The sequence below is a fragment of the Dermochelys coriacea genome, chromosome 10, assembly GCF_009764565.3.
Source record: "Dermochelys coriacea isolate rDerCor1 chromosome 10, rDerCor1.pri.v4, whole genome shotgun sequence".
Classification (NCBI taxonomy): domain Eukaryota; kingdom Metazoa; phylum Chordata; order Testudines; family Dermochelyidae; genus Dermochelys; species Dermochelys coriacea.
Window position 1 is genome coordinate 79135093 of NC_050077.1, and position 22375 is coordinate 79157467.

The 22375-nt window shown below is 46.2% G+C and overlaps 1 protein-coding gene and 1 long non-coding RNA gene across 6 annotated transcripts in view; one reads left to right on the forward strand and one right to left on the reverse strand.

Annotated features, from left to right (window-relative positions):
• LOC119863048 (gonadotropin-releasing hormone II receptor-like) overlaps positions 1–3350 on the forward strand; it is a 54242-nt gene extending 50892 nt beyond the window's left edge. For all 5 annotated transcript variants that reach the window (XM_038420791.2, XM_038420789.1, XM_038420790.1 and 2 more), the window contains one exon: positions 738–3350. In XM_038420791.2, the coding sequence (XP_038276719.1) occupies positions 738–1147 (410 nt within the window). In that variant the 3' untranslated portion in view covers positions 1148–3350. The remainder of the gene's footprint in view (positions 1–737) is intronic.
• A 5859-nt stretch (positions 3351–9209) lies between these two features.
• Positions 9210–20861, reverse strand: LOC122456060. The gene is made up of 2 exons (XR_006274688.1): positions 20680–20861; positions 9210–10421 (listed from the first exon to the last, which is right to left on the reverse strand). It is a non-coding gene; the product is annotated as an uncharacterized LOC122456060 (long non-coding RNA).
• Between the last annotated feature and the right edge of the window lie 1514 nt (positions 20862–22375).

Genomic DNA, 22375 nt, shown 5'->3' on the forward strand with positions numbered 1-22375 from the left:
GCATCTCTTGCATTATCAGCATCAGTGCCTGACATCTCCAGGCTTAGAAAATGAGAAACAGCAGGTGTGTTTCTGGGGATGGCAAGTCCCCTCTGATGGAAAATAACAGACAGCTGAACAGGGGAGCCTTGTATATCGTAATATGTGGTGAGACAGATTGCACAGATGGTGGAGGGGGTGCAGAGCATCGAATCTGCCACCTCTCTCTGCCCACTTCTTCCAGGAATATCATGGAGACCTGCTACTGTCTCCTTCAGGCCTGGCGAGAAGAGATGGGGAGGGTGTGCAAGGCCCAGGGCAGCTTCCTCCTCTTTTGACTCCTGCATAGCTGGGGAGGGCCAGGCGTCAATCCAGTCAAGTGTCTTTATAGTGATGAAAGACAGCAGCCTTGAAAATGGACATCCTTATTCATCCACCTCTGGGAGAGGCCCAACCCACGCCTTGTGCATGGCCATATGTCCCAATGAAGCACACCCCAGTACAGAGAGCCAGTACAGGCCTCTGGGCACTACTTCAGCCCTGTGGTAACTCAATTCAGCTGCAGTTTTGGGCTTAATCCAGTGCTCACAGAAGTCAATGGAAATGCCCCCACTGACTCCAGTGGTCTTTGGATCAGGCCTGAGTCTTGAAGTCAAACTCTTATTGACTTTGACAGAGGCTGAGCTGTGAATGTTAGTCTCTTCCTGATTATATGCTGTTGCATTGTATACAATTATCCCTTTGACTCTTCCCTGCAGGTCTAGCAAGAAGCAAAAACAACCACATCTCCAAGGCGCGAATGAAGACCCTGAAGATGACCATTGTGATAGTTGCCTCCTTCATTATCTGCTGGACCCCATATTACCTCCTGGGCCTATGGTACTGGTTCCAGCCAGACATGATTCAAAGCATGCCCGAGTACATCAACCACAGTCTCTTTCTCTTTGGCTTGCTACACACGTGCACCGATCCTATCATTTATGGACTCTACACTCCTTCCTTCCGAGAGGATATGAAGGCGTGCCTTAGAGGAATAGAAACAGTAATTACGGGGCAGGAGAGAAACAAACTGATGTCCAGTTCTGAGATGAACATAAAGGACTACATTATAAATGGAGGAGCAGCTTCGGGCACTTCCAACGGCACAATCATCCACACAGTCTGCTAAAGAAAAGCATCCGGCAGGAGGAAAGGAATTCTGTGTTCTTGATCAGGGGTGTTGTGTTGGCCAGTAGCCCCTATTACGGTGACTGCCTGGGAAGTACAGTACTAATGCTGGCATGTCATTCAGCCACCCGCCCCTCCTGAATTAGGTTTGAATGGAACAGTCACCAGAAATTGGTAACTTCTGCCGGCTTCTGCCACACTCATGCTGAGTATCACCGTGCTCTCCAAGGGATCCCATTGATTCTGATTATTCTTACAAGGAAATTATCTCTAGACTTTACCACCAGATTTTTTTGGCACCACTTTCAAAGATCCTCTAAGAAATTGGTTTGAGCATTAGCTTGCTAAACCCAGGGTTGTGAGTTCAATCCCTGAGGGGGCCATTTGGGGCAAAAATTGGGGATTGGTCCTGCTTTGAGCAGGGGGTTGGACTAGATGATCTCCTGAGGTCCCTTCCAACCCTGATATTGTATGATTCTATGATTCTATGATTCCCCCTTATTCCGGACCTGGGCCCTTGTGCTCTGCTTCCGAGGACCCCTTGGGACAATGGGAGAGACTCAGAGAGGGGCTGGTGTCCTGCTACTCCACCAGCTCTGTAGAAGTCTTTTGCACATATCCTGTTCCCCACGGGCTGGTTCCATCCTCTTTATGGCCTTTTCATGCTGCTCTTGGGCCAGGTGCAACCTACTGTGATGGATTCTAGAATTCAGTATCTGCCAGCCCCCTGCTCCCAACCACTGTTTTTCTGGAAATATACGTTGGCTTCTAAAAAATATAGAGGAAGGGTCGGATTGGCAAAAGAGCATCCTTTCCTTTTGGCCTCGGTGGGATCATTCATGGGGCTAACGGTACTCAGCTGCGGAGGTGTTTGCAGAACCAGGCTCACGGGCTGGGCAGTTCTCACAGCTGTGACTTCCATGACAAAAATGAGACGTTTCAAGTTTTGTCATACAAAGTCTTGGTCTTGTCTTCCTGGCCTGCCTGCTCCTGACATCACCTCCTCTGTGAACTTCTACTCAGCTGTCCCGTATTAAAAGCTACTCACATGACTCAGTACATACCAGGCACCAGCCCTAATTCTTCCACTGTCATTCCTGTGACTGTTTTGAATCCCTGGAAAGGGAGCTTGTGCTGGTTTGGTGCTTTCTGATATATGTACGGTGGAAATAAATGGTCAGTGGATTGTTTATGGGAAACCCTTAGCTGTGTCCATGCCATGCCCCGGCACCGGGAACTCTGAGTTATGTTCGCCTTTGAATTGACATAATTACAAATCAGATATGCCAATGTGGGTATTTTAATAGCTTGTGAACATATGGTTTCCTGCCTGATCAGTGTGGAGTACCAATGCAGTTCATCCCTGTTTAACTTTAATACAGCGGAAGCCATATTATGCCCTCACATTTGGGCCCAGTGATGCAGAAGGTTCCTGGGGCTTAAACTCCTCTTCTGGCCAAATCTGGCATTCCCTCCAGAAGCAAAACTCTCCCTGAGGTGGGAGTTTGGCCTGGGCAAAGACTGAAGGATCAGCCCCTGGTTGTTTAGTTGTTGTCCGTATTAAAGGATAGGTAATCAAGAAAAGAGAGAAACAACCCCCGCACTGAAAATCTGTGTCAAAAACCCAGTCCAAACTCTTCCTTCTGCAGCCCTAAGTGGCCACAAAGTGGGGATTGCCACCTTGGCTTTACAGAGAGCTCTGCCGTCTACACTGCAGTTTAACTGGCTTCAGACAAAAGCTGCTGTGGCCGTTGATTAGCTGTGTCGAAGTCAGCACCCCCCAGGAGATTCAAAGTGGACCAAGACAGGAAGAGCAGCACCCTTAGCCATTCTGGGGAATGAATAGCTTCACCTCCCAAAGCCCCATATTTTGCTGCCTTGGTGTAAATTTTTTAACTGTGACCCTGGAAATGGAGGTTGATGATTCACAGGCGAATGGACTTCAGACTAGGGCTGTCAATTAATCGCCGTTAACTCACAGAATTAACTCAAAAAAATTAATCATGATTAAAAAAATTAATTGCGATTAATCGCAGTTTTAATCGCCCTGTTAAACAATAGACTACCGACTGAACCTTATTAAAATTTTGAATGTTTTTGTACATTTTCATATTATTGTATTCTGTCATGTAATTGGACTCAAAGTGTATATTATTTTTGATTACAAATATTTGCACTGGAAAAATGATAAACAAAAGAAATAGTATTTTTCAATTCACCTCATACGAGAACTGTAGTGCAATCTCTATCATGAACGTGTAATTTACAAATGTAGTTTTTTTTTGTTATATAACTGCACTCAGAAACAAAACAATGTGAAACTTCAGAGGCTGCAAGTCCACTCAGTCCTACTTCTTGATCAGTCCTACTTCTTGTTCAGACAAACAAGTTTGTTTACATTTACAGGAGATAATGCTGCTTTCATCTTATTTACAATGTCACCAGAAAGTGATGACAGGCATTTGCATGGCACTTTTTTAGCTGGTATTCATTGAATCATAGAAGATTAGGGTTGGAAGAGACCTCAGGAGGTCATCTAGTTCAACCCCCTGCTCAAAGCAGGACCAACCCCAACTAAATCATCCCAACCAGGGCTTTGTCAAACCAGCCCTTAAAAACCTCTAAGGATAGAGATTCCACCACCTCCCTAGGTAACCCATTCCAGTGCTTCACCACCCTCCTAGTGAAATAGTTTTTCCTAATATCCAACCTAAACCTCCCCCACTGCAACTTGAGACCATTGCTCCTTGTTCTGTCATCTGCCACCACGGAGAACAGCCTAGCTCCATCCTCTTTGGAAGCCCCCTTTAGGTAGTTGAAGGCTGCTATTAAATCCTCCCTCACTCTTCTGCAGACTAAATAAGCCAAGTTCCTTCAACCTCTCCTCGTAAGTCATGTGCTGCAGCCCCCTAATCATTTTCATTGCCCTCCACATCCTTGCTGTAGTAGGGAGCCCAAACACTGGATGCAATACTCCAGATGTGGCCTCACCAGTGCTGAATAGAAGGGAATAATCACTTCCCTCGATCTGCTTACAACGTTTCTACTAATGCAGCCCTAAATGCCATTAGCCTTCTTGGCAACAAGGGCACATTATGGACTCATATCCAGCTTCTAATCCACTATAATCCCCAGGTCATTTTCTGCAGAATTGCTGCTTAGCCAGTCGGTCCCCAGTCTGTAGCAGTGCATGGGATTCTTCCGTCCTAAGTGCAGGTCTACACTGCAAATGGAACCATGTCTGGGAAGCTGGTTCGAGTACACCTGTTCTCTAACCTAGTTGCAAACATTGTTTCCGTGTGTAGTGTAGGCTGAACCTTGACGGTGGTTTGTCAGTTGTTTGAAGTCTTGGTCGGACCAGGCTTTGAGACAGGCTAAGAAACATTTCTACAGTCCAGTCTACCATGCAAACTGGAATCACATCCAAACCAGAAACAAATCTAGATTCACTCCGCCCCGGGCCTCTCTCCAGTCTCACATTTCCTGTGCGCATGTCAATTACAAGTAAAACTCTAGAACCATTGTGGGCACTTTCGCAGCCCCTCGGTGCCATCTGCAAGGCCGGGCTTTCAATAGGGAAGGATGCTGGCAGCTGATCGAGAGCACACCTGACCACAGATTGCTTGTTTGTACAGACCAAATGTTCAGCATAAACCCGCCCCCCCCCCGTTAGGTTTGGAATGAGAAATAAATGAGTTTTGCAGGGTTTTGTTTCATTCTCATCACAATACTTCGAATCTTATAGGTTATGGACACAGCTAATAGTACTGAGCTCCTCTGTCGTGCTTTTCATTCATAGATCTCAAAGAGCTTTGCAAAGGAAGATGCGTTTCAGTAGCCCTATTTTAAAGGGGAGGAAACTGAAAGCCACTTTGTGTAAGGTCCTACAGCAGAGCTGTGGATAAAGCCCAGGACTTCTAGTCCAGTGTCCTAACCTGTGGCCCACACACATGGATTTTACTTTGTACGCTCCATGGGTTGGGTATCTTTTCATGTTGATAGAATCCCTAGTGGCTCCTATCTTCCCATTGCTAGCACCTTTGATTACCAACGATGAAGAGGAAAAATCCTCCCAGCAGATTGCAAGAGTGCTTCTGCTAGAAATCTGCCACAGATTCAAGATCCCACCCCTTGCTATTACTAATGCACTAGTACTTCTACAGCACCTTCTGTCCATGGCTCTCAACATGCTTTATAAATGTTACAGTTACAGGGCAAATCCTGGACCCCAGCATCAGTGGTTTGGCTGTTGTTTGGGGACTACCAGGAGAAGGAACCTTCAGACCAGAAGGGAGTTAATGCAGGGTGTGTCAATCGGCTGCTATTGGGATCTGGAGGAAGACAGGCTGGCTGATCTCAGTTGTGACATGTTCAGGGCTCAGGCAGAATAATTCATAATAGTTCAGTTGCGTGAGGGTGGGTGGGTGCAGAGCTGCAATCAGGCATATTTGCGTCCCCTAGAGGTGACGCAGAGTCCTGTGCCCCCCCGACCAGATTTCTGCCTTCCATTTAGCACAGAGGTTTGGGCACGCCCCACAATTTGAAAACCGCTGTGCTAAATGGAAGGCAGAAATTTGGGGGCAGGGGCCATGACTGCCCCCACATGCTGCCCCATTTTTCTGTCCCCAGGGCATTGTGCCTTGGACAGCTGCCCTGCTCTCCCCACCCTGCTTACGGCCCTGGGTGGATGTGTAGGGGAAGCAGGAGGTGTGGCCAGATCAGAAGTCACTGGCTGATAATGACAGGGTAGGAGCTGGGACAGCAGTGTAGCCTACATCAGGGCAATTGCAATGAACTCTCGTGCTGGCTTCTCTTCTATTGTCAAGCGCCCTCTGGTCTGTGCTAAGAATGCAGATTTCCAAATTTAAAAGAAAGGGCCTGATCCTGCACACTGTATTCAGGCAAAATTCCCATTGACACAGACAAAGGAGTCAGTGGGAATTAGACCTGACTCTGGTATAAAAGATGCCCGATGGGACCCTAATATCCCAATCAAATGAAAGGTACTGAACATTGCTGCTTGGACATCGTGGGAGCATAGAGTGACCAGATGTCCTGATTTTATAGGGACAGTCCCGATTTTTGGGTCTTTTTCCTATATAGGCTCCTATTACCCCCTACCCCCGTCCCGATTTTTCACATTTGCTGTCTGGTCACCCTATGGCCAGATGACTCCATGTCACTCAGTCATCCACATGTAGGTCTGACGTCTTTACTCCACTTTTATTTATCCCTTACTTGAGTTCCCCATTGGATTTAGCCTCAGCTGGAGTTTGCCTGAGGGAAGGACCTTGGGCTCTGGCCCATCAGGTGTATTCCTCAACGGGATTCCTTTCTGTCTGCATGTGAGATCAGCACCAGCTCTGCACGTCTCAAAGCCAGAGGCTTCCAAAAGGGGAAAGATTCTCACTCCCTCTGATCCACTTCTTCTGCAGTGCTGCTGGAAAGTCCCATCAGTCAGCATTTTGTGGGGGGCAAGGAGGCATAGCTTGGGAAAGATTTACCGGGTGTGTCTGTGGGGACACAGAGGGTGACAGACAGCGTCTGCATTTGACTTCCCCCTGTGTCAGCAAGTTAAACAATAACACTCTGCACTGGTACATGTATCCATCAACCCCTACATACATTCCCATGCCTCACACCCCTGCCTCACACCCACATTTGCTAGATGGGTAAACTGAGGCACGGATCATTTGCTGGTGGTAATATGGAGGGTGAGAACTAAGCCTAAACACCTTTTTAAAGCCCAGCTTAAACTTGTTTTGAGGATCCAAGAAGAGGGTCAGATGGGGGAAGCAGAGGAAAAGAGAAAAGGGGAGAGCGAAAAATATTTTTTTCCAAAAGGAAGAGAAAACAGTTAAAAGGTAAGAGTTGAGAGGCAGGAGGAGAGGACGGAAATGGAGAGATGGGAGGAGAAGCAGTGAGATCACACACAATCCTTCCAGGATTGTTTAATGTGTTGAGAGAGGGAGGGCTCTTAGTGATTGTTCTAACAAAGCTGGCACCGACTGTTGGCATAAAGAAGGAACTGAATCAACTGCTTGGTAATTGGCATATGCTGGGTAGTTAAGTGGCTGCTGTGTTTTGGTGAAAGTGAGTTTGTTCAGCATTAAAAATGTTCGCAAGGGAGTTATTTGTATTTGGTCTGATCTAGGCAACATATATGGAGAGGTGGTTTTGTTGCCCAGCATAACCACCCTAACTGTAAGGCCTTTAGGGTATGGAGCCCTTTGTACAAAAGTGAGAGGGCTATTACTGGAACTAACTTTTAGAGAAGATGAGTTCAGCTGGCTGTGTTCTAATAGCAGCCAGAATACTGTTTGGAGCAGAGTCTGGGTCAAAGCTAGGATTGGATTGAAGGAGCCAAACCTGGTCAGAAATTGTGAGTAGACCTATCTAGGAAATTGTTTCTCCATCTATGAGAGTTTTTGATATCTTGATGAATTTTTCTACTCTAAACTGGGATGAGAGCTTGAAATCTTGATCTTTTTCATTGGCTAAAATACAAATATAGGTTTGGGGCCACCAAAAATGTTTTGTTGTGATTTCAACCTCTTCTTAATTACATCCACTGGCCTAAATTTTGAAACAAAATGGTTTGGCACCAGAATTTTTCTTTTTTAAAAAAAACAAACAAACCTTCAAAACTTTTTTTTCTTCAATATTTCTTCACATCAAAAAATTGTTGTCAAAAATCAAACTTTTCCCAGGAGAAGTTTTGCTTTTGGTGACTCGGCATTCTCTGATGGGGGGGGGGGAAATGTTTTGTCAAAAAAATTCCTGTGAGTTTGTGGGGAAGCTAGAAGCTTCCCTTCAGACCAGCCCCATAGTAATCAGATGCACATGCTGTGTCTTAGCCTGGGGGGCTCCCAATCTGTTCTGGTCCCCCCCCCCATGGACAGCTGCATGTGTTGGAAGGGGCTTGCCTAACTCCCTAGTACTAGCTAGTGCCTTCATGGGCAAGGCCATTGCTCTCCCTAGGGGCTGCTTAGCACAGAATTCCCTTTTACATCTGTGTCACTCTGTTAGGAAAGAGGGAGATGGCACCTCCAGGTTGATTATTTCTGGGCAATGGGGCAAATGTGTGTTTCAGGCTGATTGTAGGCTGGGGGTAAGAGACATACGAAGTAACTTGTTTCCCCATATTGAGCCCAGAGTAGCATTAAGGTCCCTCCATGCTAGATGTGCAGCTTAATAGGAATTTTGATTACAGCTCAGAGAGCTCTGCCTGGTTTGTAGGGATTAATCTGAGACCTTTACACTACTCCCAAATGCAAATGAGAGACATCATTAATGTTTCATTTTCCTCACTTGTTCTTTTAAAGGTTAATTAAGCACTGCTAACGGGGAGCAGAGCTAACGACTCTCACGCTGTCCTGACTTGAGCTATGCAAACAGGAACGGCTTCAAAGTGGCAGGAGCTATTTGTGCTCTGAGGTGATGTTGTTCATGAGACTCTCATGTAGTCTGGCCATTTAAATCACAGTGGGCACATAATGGCCTTTAAGTCTGGTTTTCTGACAGGGAGAGAAGTATCAGTTACCTCCTGCCTGAAAGGAACATCCCCAAGATATGTCACTTCCTGGGAATCAACCTTAATTACAAAGACCTTAACTGCATCATTTTCAGTATATATACAGAACTCCTTAAATATGATCTTCACGTACATTTTATAATGATCATGATGACTGGTGGGCAACTGGCTCTTGGCTGAGACCTCGTATGCCACTCTATGGTGAACCTTTATGCGGCTATCTGACCCAAGGAATCTCTGTAATACCATAGGCTCCCCCTGTGCCCTCTGCCAGTTGACACCAAGGGCTCCGTGGGTGTCACACCCACCCAGAGCCCTCTGTCTTGTTCCTTTTCTAAAAGGCTGATGTTTAGAGTGGGTGGTCTGTAAAACTCTTAAGCAAACCATACCCCAGTAGAGAAGCTCATTCTCCTTCACCACCCATTGATGAAATTGGCAAACATCTACTTGCGTGCAGGACATGTGAAATCCGCTGCAGGAAGAATATGCAGTGGTATCATAAAAAAAGGAAAAAGTTTATGAACGGATGGCTTGATCCAGAAGCATGAGCTTTATTGTGGGAGGAACAAAGGTTGGGACTTGAGAGCCTGCCAGCTCTCTGTCTCGGCTGGTTCTTACACAGAACATATTTTAACATGTCTTCGAATAACTAACACCAAGTTTGCAAGCTGCTGTGGCAGGCGATCTAGGAAAACAAGGCAAGACAGTTCAGGAGGTTGGCGCCTTTGGAATGGAACGTGGAGCCTTTCACATGGACATCCTTGGCTCAAATGTAAGGCAGATTGGAAGCTAGTGACGGAAAGTTGTTGCTCTCTGGCTTTTTGGTAGCAATTAAACCAGTTGTCTCTAGGAAACCGCTTCTACATTCCCATTTTGAGTCACTGGCTTTTTCTGTCCCCATAGCACAATTAATCAGGCTACATTTGGGCTGGCTTTGCAGCTCGGGGACCATCCCTGGGTGAGCCAGTCTATAAAGTGGTGTAAGTGAGACAGATTCCTGGCATGTATTTAGAAACAGCTGCACGTGGCATTTCACTGAGATGGTGGATCAGGCTGATGAATGTACAGGAATGTTTGTTTGTAACCTTTTATTAGGAAGCAAGATAGCGGGACGGAGAACGTGTGTTCTAACAGAGCCATCAATCCAGCTGAGGTGGAACTTCTATTTTCTTTCAGGCTTTGATTTTCATTTAATCAAAGAAAGGCATAGATCAGATTTTGGAAGCTTATTCTTCTGCTCAGCATTTTGCCTCCTGGAATTGTTTATTATACATTAACCTGTCAACACCTTTAATATGTGTCTTCTCTACCTCCTGTCGTCTTGTTCTTGCACTGTGTCCTTGGCATCAATCCTCTCTTATTGAGAGAGAGAGAGAGAGAGAGAGAGAGAGTTTTGTTTCATATTTTCACTTGAAGCACAACTTTTGTTTTATTGCATAGCTAATATTACAGGCTTCCTGTTTTATCTTGACAAGTCATTCCCAGGAGATAGCACGGGCAGTAAATCTCTTGCGTCTTCCATTCATGTAGAAGTTGGTGAGTAAGACAAGCAGTAGCAGGCGTGAGGAGTTATATAATATGACAAATATGTTGCGGTGCATCCATTGACATTGGTACCTTCCCATTGACTTCAGAGGGCACTGGATCTGACAGAATGTTCATGGATGTCAGTTAAAAGATCACTGATCAATGAAGGGCTGCAGAATTAAGTCCGTCCTTAATATAATTCTCTGTGCCAAGCCTGTCAAAATGAAAGAGAAATATCACGAATAGCTACAGAACTTCCTTGTTTGGGTGAAAATGTTTCCATAATTACAATTAAAAAGTTGGTTTTTAAAAGAACAGAAACCCCCCCACCCCAATGTTAGAGGTTAACCATATTAAGGAATCGTTTTTTAGTCTAGATAGCCACCAGGGTTAAAACGTTGCTCCTCCACGTGCTTCTATCTTGTTTTATTTTGTTTTGCCCACACAGACAGGGAGAACATGTGTTTAAGGGCTGCAAGCCTGTTTCAAAGCCGTGGGTCATTGTGGATACTTTTGCAGTGTGCTCCCTGGCTAATCCAAGTAGTATTATCCTTCGGCATTACATGAGGGGATTTTTTTAAAACAACCATTAGCCTTCACAACATACAAGATCTTTAAAAAGGGGAGAGATACATTTTTGACAGTATCCCCATGACAGGGAGTATAATATACGAGCATACACTGGAAGGCTGCCTGGCTCCTCTCTCAAGCCAAGATCAAGCAACCAGTTAGGAGGGGGCAAGGAGGGTGGTGTAAAAGAAACACTAAAAGCCAAAGAAAAGCCTGGCCGGGGCAAGAAAACAACCTCCCTCCTTACCCCTTCTATAGGATACAAAAGAGGTGGTACCAAGCCCACAGACTCATGACCTTCCAAAACAGAACATGACCATAAATGGTAAGGAGTGGGACCAGGAGCATGCAGTGCAGGTATAATTATGCTTCTGAGGATTGGGGGAACAGGGACACAGGTAAAGGCTCTGCGGCATCAGAGCTATGCATATTCTTGCTTGAAACTAACCCCAATAAACATCGCATTGCCTGAACTTCAGACTTCTGCTTTCTGTCTGTGTGACAAGAACCTGGGGAGGGGTGAAGGGAAAGCCCCCTAACATGTAGGTTTGGGTCAGCAGGAGTCTGGTTAAACCCTCAACAAAATTCCTGCATTTTAGGTGCTCAGATGAACCTGTTCCCCTTTGACTTTCCTTCAGATTCTTGCATTCTGCTGGAGGTCATGATGTCTTACACTCCTAACAGAGGTTTGAGCTGCTCACTCACACCCTTAGGAACCCCTTCAAGCGCTCCAGTCGCTAATAGCTGGGGTCATCTTTGTTCCGGTTTTCCATAATTGTGGCACTGCATGGCAGAGGTCTTCATACTTCACTATGTTCTCTGTTGTTGTTTGTTGCAGTAGCCCCTAAAGGCCACAAGCGGGGAAGGGGGGGACCCTTGTGCTAGGCACTGTACAAACACCTATTAAATGACAGTCCCTGCTTCAAAGAGCTTACACTCTGAGAGACAAGAGGCTGAGACAAACAAGCAGGCCAGGGTGGGCTGGGGCAATCAATAAATATAATGGGAAGTACACAGTTCTTAGTTGGTCAGTATAGCAATCACAGTTCTTCTCCCATCTAGAAGTTACGGGACTTTTTCCATTCACTTCAATGGAAGCAGGACTAAGGCTAAATACTCTCCCATGATTGGAACCCCGGTGGGCAAGGGAAAGATGAATGGATCTCCTCTCCCACCCACTCTGATATGTCCTGCAGTAGAAATGGGCTTAAACCACAACATACGGGTCTGGATTTCAAACTCCCCAAAAACTCAGGGATGGTTAGAACTGGGGCTTCAGAGCAGCCTATCCAGAGCTAGGGGCCAGGTGCAAAAGTAGATCAGGATCCAGGCCCAGATATATAGAATCCCCCCAAAGTTTGGAGTAATCAAGTTCAAGGTTCAGGGTTCAGCTCATTTCCAGCTGGCAGCCTGTTTGGCCTACTGGTGGGCCATGACTAGCGTCGGGGAGCTCCCATGAGGGTTTTCTGAAGGCTTCCAAGCGACAGAATAGCAAGGAATGAAGGAAAGGAAAGTTTCCTCATGTACAGTTAATAATGCAGGAAGATGTGCCTGGCAGAGTAGTTAGTGCTGTTGTTAAACATATGTGACCTTGGAAAGTGTAATGGGTTGTTAGCTTTTTGGGCAGTGGAGCGTCTTTTTGTACAGTGCTTGGCACAATGGGGTCCTGGTGCATGATTAGATTAGGGACTCTGTGGTGCTATCACAACACACAGAGTAAAAAAGTAATACAATTTAATCCTCTGGCTTAATCATTCTGTTTCATTGATTTTTAAAATCCAGTTCCTCCTGAAAAATGCTGATTGTAAACAGATTATTTGATACGTTTCATGGTTCTTTGTAACCCAACAAAAAGACAACTAGGAGAACATGGCTTGTATTTGGAAACAACCGATACAGCTTTTGCAGTGTGATCTTTGGGAAAGAGCGGAGATTGGGCGCAGCTGCTACTTTAATAAAGGGCTTGTGGGGGAGGACTGCAGCATGCGTATGAAAACATGGCCATGCAGTTACGATCTGCTGAGATAGTCCATAGAGAGAGAGACTAAATGAAGAGAAATCGGAACATGCCCATTCCAACCCCAAAAGGAATTCGGACAGGACTGGGGTTAAACAAAGGCCATATCTTATAGTGGCAGTGTTTGGATGTAGGAGAACTAGATTTAAATTATAAACAGAGTGCAGGTTTCGTGATCTGGTGCTCGGTGACCATATTGGAGAGACGAGGTAGAAAACAGCAAAGAGAAGCCCAGCTGTTTAAAATTAAGAAACATGTCCATGAAATACAAGCTTCAGGGAACCTCTGTACTAATCTCCAGTCCTGTCCCTTCATGTCTCTACACCAGGGCCAGCCATGGGAAAACCTGGGAGGGGCTACAGAGATTTGGAAAATGCTGAAGTTTTCTATTAGTGAGTTTGCCTCTTTGCAGCGATGGGAGGATGGCCTAACTCTCCGGCAGCCCATCAGAGGGAAAGGATGGCCAGGGGATTGGGGCACTAGCCTGGGGGTACCTTGGTTAAATTCCCAGCTCCTACGCAGGCTTCTTGTGTGTCCTTGGGCACGTCACTTAGTCTCTCTGCGCCTCAGTTCCCCATCTGAAAAACTGAAGATAACAGCACTGCCCTGCCCCACAGGGGTGTTGTGAAGAGAAATGCATTACGGATTGTGAGGTGCTCAGAGGCTGTGGTAATAGGGGGTAATAGATAAATAAAGATAGACCAGACTTGCAAAGCCTAGAGCTGTGGCCTCACCTTTCTGGGGGGCTGCCAAGGAATGGAAAGGCCCTGCTGGCTATGCCAGTTCTGTCTCCGTATACGCTAATCTAAGGAGATGCCCTGCATACATATCCGAGCATTTCCGGGGCCTGTTTCTGAGTCTTGTAGTTGTCTCAGGTCCCTCTGAGATTGGGGCTCTCTTGGGAAGAGGCTTCATTTCTCTTCAGATGACTCTCCGGTCGTTGTTCTCTTAACCTCTCTCCCATCCCCTCCCAACCTGCGTTGGTGCCTCTCTCCTTGAACAATAGGCAGATTGGAACAGGGGGGACCCTCCGCAGCCAGCCCCGTCAGACCTTGGGACCCCAAGGCTGAGTCCCCATCTAAACCACTCATGGCCCCTTACCCACTCTGCTGATGCTTTACTGAGCTGCTCTTGCTGCATTTACCCGCTCATTACCTCGGAGCGATAGCGGCACCCTGACTGGGATGTCTGGGCCAGCACAGCACTGCAACAGCCTAAAACCACTCCCTGGCAAGGAATCCGGAGCATTGCCCTTCCCTGCTCACCAGCGTGAAGCTGCCTGGCCGGCCCATGCAGCTGCTCCTCCCGCGTCGTGGGTCAGCTATAGAAGGCTATTTGGGGCAGAGCCATCTGCTGGCTTCATAGGCAGCGCTGTTGTGCAGCATGAAGGAGTTTGGCTCCCTCTGGCCTGACCCCCGCACGCCAGCTGCTTCCGGCCTATGGGCCACGGAGGGACCTGAGGCTGCTCGGCATCAGGCCCGTCACGAGACGGCGTCGGCCTTCCTCGCTCTCTGCTGCTCCGGCACGAAAGCAAAGCCATAGGCCTTGCCCAGCAGTCGGCGTTGGGAGGGAGGAGCCCTTGTGTGAGGTTGGCGTGCGTTGTGTGGAAGGGGGGAGGAAGGGCAGTGTTGCCTAGTGGCTACAGCAATAGAGTGGGATGCAGCAGACCTGGGTTCTATTCCCAGCTTGGCCTGCTGGGTGACCTGGGGCAAGTCACTTCACTCCCAGTGCCTCGGTTTCCCTGTTTGTAAAATGGGGGTTCATGAGACTGACTGGGATACAGTCAGCTAGGTCTGTGGTGCTAGCCTCTTGGCCTTGATTCAGGAACATAATTAAGTATGTGCTTAAATCCAATGGAATTCAGTGGGACTGAACCACACGCCTACAGTTAAACCATGTGCTTAAGTGCTTTGTTGGATGGGGCCTGAAGCAGCAGCTGCCCCAAACTGCTTCAACTCTGTTTCCAGAAAGAGCTCTCCTCATCTCCACCATGTCTAGTTCTGAACTTCTCCGTTGTCCAAAGCTACTGGGACCTAGGGGGTTTAGGCTCAGCTGTAGGCTCTCCAGAAGCTCTGCACTTCAGTAAGCATAAGACCTGCTGGTGGTGTCCTTTCCTTCCATCACTTGGTTCTTTGTCTCTCATCTGTAGGCATTTTTATTTTTTCTGCATTTTCTTCTCTGCGCTTGAGTCTGACATTTGCGCATTTCAGGAAGCTCGGGGTGTGGGCAGGGAGCCTGAGGAGACAGCTTTCATGATGAATTGAAAATGTCACCAAAAAAGCACATTGCCAAATCTATCCCCCTGCCTGCCTAGCGCTAAGCCAGCCAGGCAACGGAGACAGAACTGGCAAGAGGATAGATTTGCAAGGGGTCAGTGTCAGCTGGGTTGCTGACGGTAGGAGTCTAGCACAGATAACGGGTCTTGCCAGTTGCTCTGGAAAACAGAGATGAAGCTCAGAACCTCAAATCCAGCCCCCTGTGAATTCTGGGTTGGTGTTTGGCTTCTTGTACTTGGGTCTGAAACTGCCCCTGCATTTCTGGGGCTGGCGCCTGAACTGATGTGGATGTTGTGTTTGAGAACAGCTCAGGAGCTTTTAGCACCATTCAGTATGACCCCATGCCCTGACCCTGCTTCACCTTCTAACCTGGGCCCTAAGCTAAATCAGATCCAGACCAGAACACCACCACTTCCTGCTACCAGTAGTGAAATCCTAATCCTAATGTGCATCTATTGAAGGAAAGTCTGATTAGTAGCTGTAGTAAGATACCATCTTGCATCATACAGTTCACTCCATCAATCGCACTATAACTGAGGGCTAATTCACTGTAATAGGCTGCTGCCCAATTCCAGCTGGTATCTGAAGTGTTAGCTGGATTAGTCCTATGGATTCATATAAGACTATATTTCTCAGCACAAGCACCATTAATACAAATGTGGTACTTAAGCTACAGGGCGGTGGTCACTGCATTCTTTTATTTTACTGTGATCAGAGGGAGATCTCTGTTTGTTCCAGAGTCCTTTATGAAAGGCCATACAGGAAAGCTGCTTGGTCTTTTATGCTGGTGGCTTTTGCGATTTCCTTCTCAGTTATTTTCATCCCTTTACAAAAGCAGCAAAGCCTGGGATCTATAATAATTCCCTTTAGGAACAGAGAATTTTGCCATGTCCCCCAAATGTTACAAACAAAGAGGAAGCGGTCACAATATTACAAGCCACGATATCTTAGTCGGACATAGAAACTCCCATTTTCCTAGGAAGCTAAGCATCTCATTAAATTGTTGCTTTTAGATCCTACCTACCCATTAATTATCTGCTAAGTAGCAAGAAAATCTAGTGGCAATTATATTTAACAAGCATGGGATCAAATTCCCCTGTTGGATACACCACATCCTGTGTGAACCTGGCTCATTAAGTACAAACAATTAAAATGAGACAAAATAACTTTTCTGGTGACAGTATTTCATCTAATCCTTTTGAGTGATGATAGAGCTACACTGTTAACTGAAAAGATGAAAATTCAAAGTTTACTGAAACGTTTTCACTCATTTGATAAAATACAGCCTCGTGGAACAATGTAATATCGACGATAAGCCATAGAACCAAATCCAATTTTCTGGGGATATCTACTGACTCCTTTTAATATAAGTCTAGTGCTCTCCTTAGAATTAAATTCACTTTAATATAACAAATATGATTACATCTAACTGTTTAGATTGCCAGACACTCATTAAAAAATCCTATTACTCTTTTTTAGTTCACCTTAGCATTTGCGTCAGTGAGCTGCAAAGAGGCTGAAAGGAAATGGTTTTAGTTTATTTTGTTTTCCACTGGCAATCTTTCTGTGAGTCACCACAATTATTTTAAGACTGGTATTTAAAAGTGACAACGTGTTTTTAAAAATACTCCATGCCAGATCTCTATTTTGTGATTTTTTTTTTAAAGGTGTTTCTTGACCCATCTCATTCAATTCTCCATAAACAATCTGGTAGATCAGAGCGTAAAACTTGTCAGCTTTGCCTTAGCTTGCTAAAGCTAAAGATTTTTGTTTGGGAATGTTTGTCTTAAGTAGACCTTCAAACGAGCACCTGTAATACAAATCTTTTTTAAAATAAAGCCCACCAATTAGAATCATAGACTATTAGGGTTGGAAGAGATCTCAGGAGGTCATCTAGTCCAATCCCCTGCTCAAAGCAGGACCAACACCAACTAAATCATCCCAGCCAGGGCTTTTTCAAGCAGGGTCTTAAAAACCTCTAAGGATGAAGATTCCACCAACTCCCTAGGGAACCCATTCCAGTGCTTCACCACCCTCCTAGTGAAATAGTGTTTCCTAATATCCAACCTACACCTCCCCCACTGCAACTTGAGACCATTGCTCCTTGTTCTGTCATCTGCCACCACGGAGAACAGCCTAGCTCCATCCTCTTTGGAACCCCGGTTCAGGTAGTTGAAGGGTGCTATTAAATCCCCTCACTCTTCTCTTCTGCAGACTAAGTAACCCCAGTTCCCTCAGCCTCTCCTCGAAAGTTATGTGCTCCAGCCCCCTAATCATTTTCGTTGCCCTCCTCTGGACTTGCTCCAATTTGTCCACATCCTTTCTGTAGTTGGGGGACCAAAACTGGACAAAGGACTCCAGATGTGGCCTCACCAGCGCCAAATAGAGGGGAACAATCACTTCCCTCGATCTGCTGGCAATGCTCCTACTAATACAGCCCAATATGCCGTTAGCCTTCTTGGCTACAAGGGCACACTGACTCGTATTTAGCTTCTCATCCACTATAATCCCCAGGTCATTTTCTGCAGAACTGCTGCTTAGCCAATTGCTTTATTACTGTTTCCAATCACTTTGCCACCACCCTTTGCACCAGGGTTTATGTGCCATTTACATGAACATTGGTAGAAAATGAGTCCTGCAAATACTCATGCGTGTGTTGCCCCTGTAAGCATTTGTGCTGCCATCTTGGAATCGTTCTCATTTTTGACCCTACCGTCCAGGCCTTAGTCATGAAACTCACTAAAGCACCTGCCTAACTTTAAGCACATGAATAATTCCATCCCTATGCTGATAAGCATTTTTAAGCATATGCTTAAGTCCCCTTGCAACTGATGCACTGGAAGTGGTTGTGCTACTGCTGTCTGCAATGGGATGTAAGCACATGCTTTGATATTTTGCTGAACTAAGGCCAGATCAGGAAGCAGAACAATGCCACTCCAGGCCCCATCTCACACACCTGACTAATTTAAGAATAGTTTGCAAACCACCAGTGGACTGAAGCGTGTTCTTTTCAGTGCTAACTGACCAATTCTTAAAGGCCAAATAGATGGAGATGGAGACTCCTGTCAAGCAGGGATGGGGGGCAGAGGCAGCTGAGTGGAATCAGAAGTGCGTGAATTCCCCTGGCTGGGACAGGAGGAATTGCTAAACAGCAGGGTGAGGTCTGCAGACATTAGGGAGAATCTGGGGATCAAGGTGCTTGGAGGTTGCAGAAGGTGGAGATGGTGGTTAGGGGGCAGACTCCAAGTCCCAGACACAGAAGAGCAAGGAGGAAGCATTTGGGGCTGTAAGGAGCAGAGCTGGTGGTTAGGGGAAGGGGCAGCTGAGTTTGTAGAGTAGCATCACTAGAAGCCAGAGAGCAGAGGTGTTACCGAGCAAATGCCAACTCACTCACACGGCTGACACAACCCTTCTGCTGTCTCCCTATAGCACCAGGCCTGCTGCTCCAAGGGTGAGCACTTTACTTAGTAGCGTTTGAGGGATTCAGTCTTGTTTATACCTGGTGTTTCCCCAGATGCTGGAATCCAGAGATTGCATGAGACTCTCAGCTCTCATTTGAAATGAAAGTAAGTTTCTAGCCCTCTGGGTAGTGACAAACAGTTTGAAATGTGAAGTGAGAGCAGCCTAAAGGCTCAGAAATCAAATAGAAAAACATTTATTGTTTTTAAGCCAATCTCATGATTTTGGAGAGGCCTGAGTCATGATTTTTGAACGCTTGTGGTTGGCAATACTCAGAATGAGATCTTTAAAGAGTAACTTACACATACAGCCTGTTGTTAAATGGAAATTTCTATTTGTATTTGTTTTTTATTTTTGGTGACTTACAGCTACAATCTTCAGCCTGACCGATTATTTCCAATGCTTAATGTCTCATCTAAAGGTTATTACTCTTGCTTCTATAAAAATAAAATTCTAACCATGCAATGCATGATCACCGGCCATCAGCCTTTCCCACTACAGTTTCTTAACTCTGCAAAACTAACCAGTACATTTCTTCCCTTGAATTTCTGAAGCTTGTTCTTTCCAGCTCCTTTGAGGGAGGCTATTGGAAATCTTGCTTCAAGGAGATGTTAAAGGTAGATGAGCACTGAGAAAATTCTCTCTATCTTAATTTGTTAAAATGGAAATTTTAAAAATAAGTGACTTTTGTAGAATCTGTTTGCATTTCTCTCAGCTTGGGGAAGGAAGAGAGACCACGCAGCTTCAGTTTTATTTCTAGTATGTTTCACTTTCAGATACCCATGCACTAGCCCCTTATTGCAAAACCTGGAGGCCACGGGTGGGGCCATTTTATTAAAATTCCACTGGACTTGGGCCAAACCGGAGCAGAGAGAGACCAGTTTCTTTATTACTTGTCTGATATTTTATTTGTTTGCTTTATTGTAACTTAAAAGATTGGTTTCACTTCAATATTTTTCAATTCATTAAAAGGCAGTTGACAGATGTCTGTGTCCGAGCAGCACATTCTCACTATTCGTCACATTCCTGTACTGGCCATTTTGATGAGCAGAGGGATCTGGACATTTTGCAGCTTTGGGGCCTAATCCTGAGCTGCTTACTCAGTTTTATTCAGTTTTTGTGCAGGCAAAATTACAGTTAGTTTCCCATTAAGTAAAGCACTCAGTACTTTTCGAGCACTTTGCCCGGTGCTTTAAACTATTTAATAGGCTAACCTTTGGTTCACGTTAAGTAATAAAAATACCTGTGGGAGTTGTTTGGTACAACATTGTGTTTTCTACCACAAAGTAATTCAAGTGAATGCATCTTGCCAGCATTGGGAAATACACATAGTAACCAGTCCTCCACACCGATTCCAAACAGTGGCAGGATGTGGCCCTGAGTACAAAATGCATTATCAGCTGATAAATGCATTATCTGAATCATGTTATCATATCTGAACAACTCACAATCTTTAAGGTATTTACCCTCTCGCACCCGCAAGGTAGGGCAGAACTGTTATCCCCATTGCACAGATAGGGACCTGAGGCGTAGAAAGGCCAGGTGACTTGTCCAAAGTCCAGAGCTGAAAGTAAGCCAGTACGCCCTGGTACGGCATACCGGTAAAAGCTGGTGCACCGTACTGGGCAGCCCAGCTTCCCCCGGGGGTTGGGGGGGGGCGATTTAAAGGGCCTGGGGCTCCCAGCAGTGGCTGGAGCCCCAGGCCCTATAAATTGCCTCCAGAGCCCCGCTGCTGGAGCCCTGGGGTAGTGGCTGCAGGGTTCCAGCAGCTATTTAAAGGGCCTGGGGCTCCTCTACTTCTACCACCAAGGCCCTTTAAATAGCCCCTAGAGCCCTGCCGCCGCTACTCCAGGGCTCCGGAGGCTATTTAAAGGAGCGGGGCGGTGAAAGAGGGGAGCTGTGGACCCTTTAAATAGCCCCTAGAGCCCTGTGGTAGCAGGGGCTCCAGCGGCTATTTAAAGGGTCGGGGCTCCAACTGCCTCTGCTGCCCCTGTCCTTTAAATAGCCGCTGGAGCCCCGCCGCTTCCCCAGGGCTCTGGCGGCTATTTAAAAGGCCAGGGGGGTAGAAGAGGGGAGCCCCTGGCCCTTTAAATAGCCCCTGGAGCCCCAGGCGGCTGCTGCTACCCCAGTGGGGGAGGAGGGGCACTTACCTTACAGGGTGGGCTGGGGCTGGCTCTGACCCCCTCAACCCCGCTCCTTCTGGGGGCCAGAACTGGCCCCAGCGTACCGATAAGTCACTCGACTTACTTTCACCCCTGCCAAGGTCACACAGGAAGGCTGTAACAGAGGAGAAAAGGAGTACTTGTGGCACCTTAGAGACTAACATTTATTAGAGCATAAGATTTCGTGAGCTACAGCTCACTTCATCGGATGCATGAACCCAGGAACCTATCCTTGCAACAAAGCCTGTTGCCAACTCTGTCCACATATCTATTCAGGGGACACCATCATAGGGCCTAATCACATCAGCCACACTATCAGAGGCTCGTTCACCTGCGCATCTACCAATGTGATATATGCCATCATGTGCCAGCAATGCCCCTCTGCCATGTACATTGGCCAAACTGGACAGTCTCTACGTAAAAGAATGAATGGACACAAATCAGACATCAAGAATTATAACATTCAAAAATCAGTTGGAGAACACTTCAATCTCTCTGGTCACTCGATTACAGACCTAAGAGTGGCTATCCTTCAACAAAAAAGCTTCAAAAACAGACTCCAACGAGAGACTGCTGAATTGGAATTAATTTGCAAACTGGATACAATTAACTTAGGCTTGAATAGAGACTGGGAATGGATGAATCATTACACAAAGTAAAACTATTTCCCCATGTTATTTTTCCCCCCCACCCCACCCCCCACTGTTCCTCAGATATTCTTGTTAACTGCTGGAAATACCCTACCTTGCTTGTCACCATGAAAGGTTTTCCTCCTTTCCCCCCCCTGCTGCTGGTGATGGCTTATCTTAAGTGATCACTCTCCTTACAGTGTAGCAGCCGTGTTAGTCTGTATTCGCAAAAAGAAAAGGAGTACTTGTGGCACCTTAGAGACTAACAAATTTATTAGAGCATAAGCTTTCGTGAGCTACAGCTCACGAAAATGCATCCGATGAAGTGAGCTGTAGCTCACGAAAGCTTATGCTCTAATAAATTTGTTAGTCTCTAAGGTGCCACAAGTACTCCTTTTCTCCTTACAGTATGTATGATAAACCCATTGTTTCATGTTCTCTGTGTGTGTGTATATCAATTTCCCCTGTTTTTTCCACCAAATGCATCCGATGAAGTGAGCTGTAGCTCACGAAAGCTTATGCTCAAATAAATTTGTTAGTCTCTAAGGTGCCACAAGTACTCCTTTTCTTTTTGCGAATACAGACTAACACGGCTGCTACTCTGAAACGTAACAGAGGAGGGAACTGAACCCTGAGCTCCTAAGTACCAGGCTACGGCCCTGACCACTGGACCATCCTTCATCTGGGACCCAAAAAGAATGGCTGTAGTCTGTTGGGAGACCTGCTTAACAACTGATAGCAGAATGAGATTTGCTCCTTTCCCCACACAAAACTTCCACTGATTGTAGGGGCAGTTCTGGGCTACAGGCGCCTGGCTCTTAGAGAACCAGTTGTTCTAAGCAACAAAGTCTCAAAAATTCCTGTCGTCCCAGCTGCTCCTTTTGTCTTAATTAATTGCTCTTCCCTCCCCCCCAGTTTTGTGCCTGCTCCTTCTTCTCCTGGAACAACCTCCCAAGTTAGTATGTGTCACAGACCTCCCTCTCCTCCTTCCAAGGGCTCTTGGAAACCCAGCTCGTCCCCCCACTCCCCCATCATTCTAGCTGCAGCCACTACAA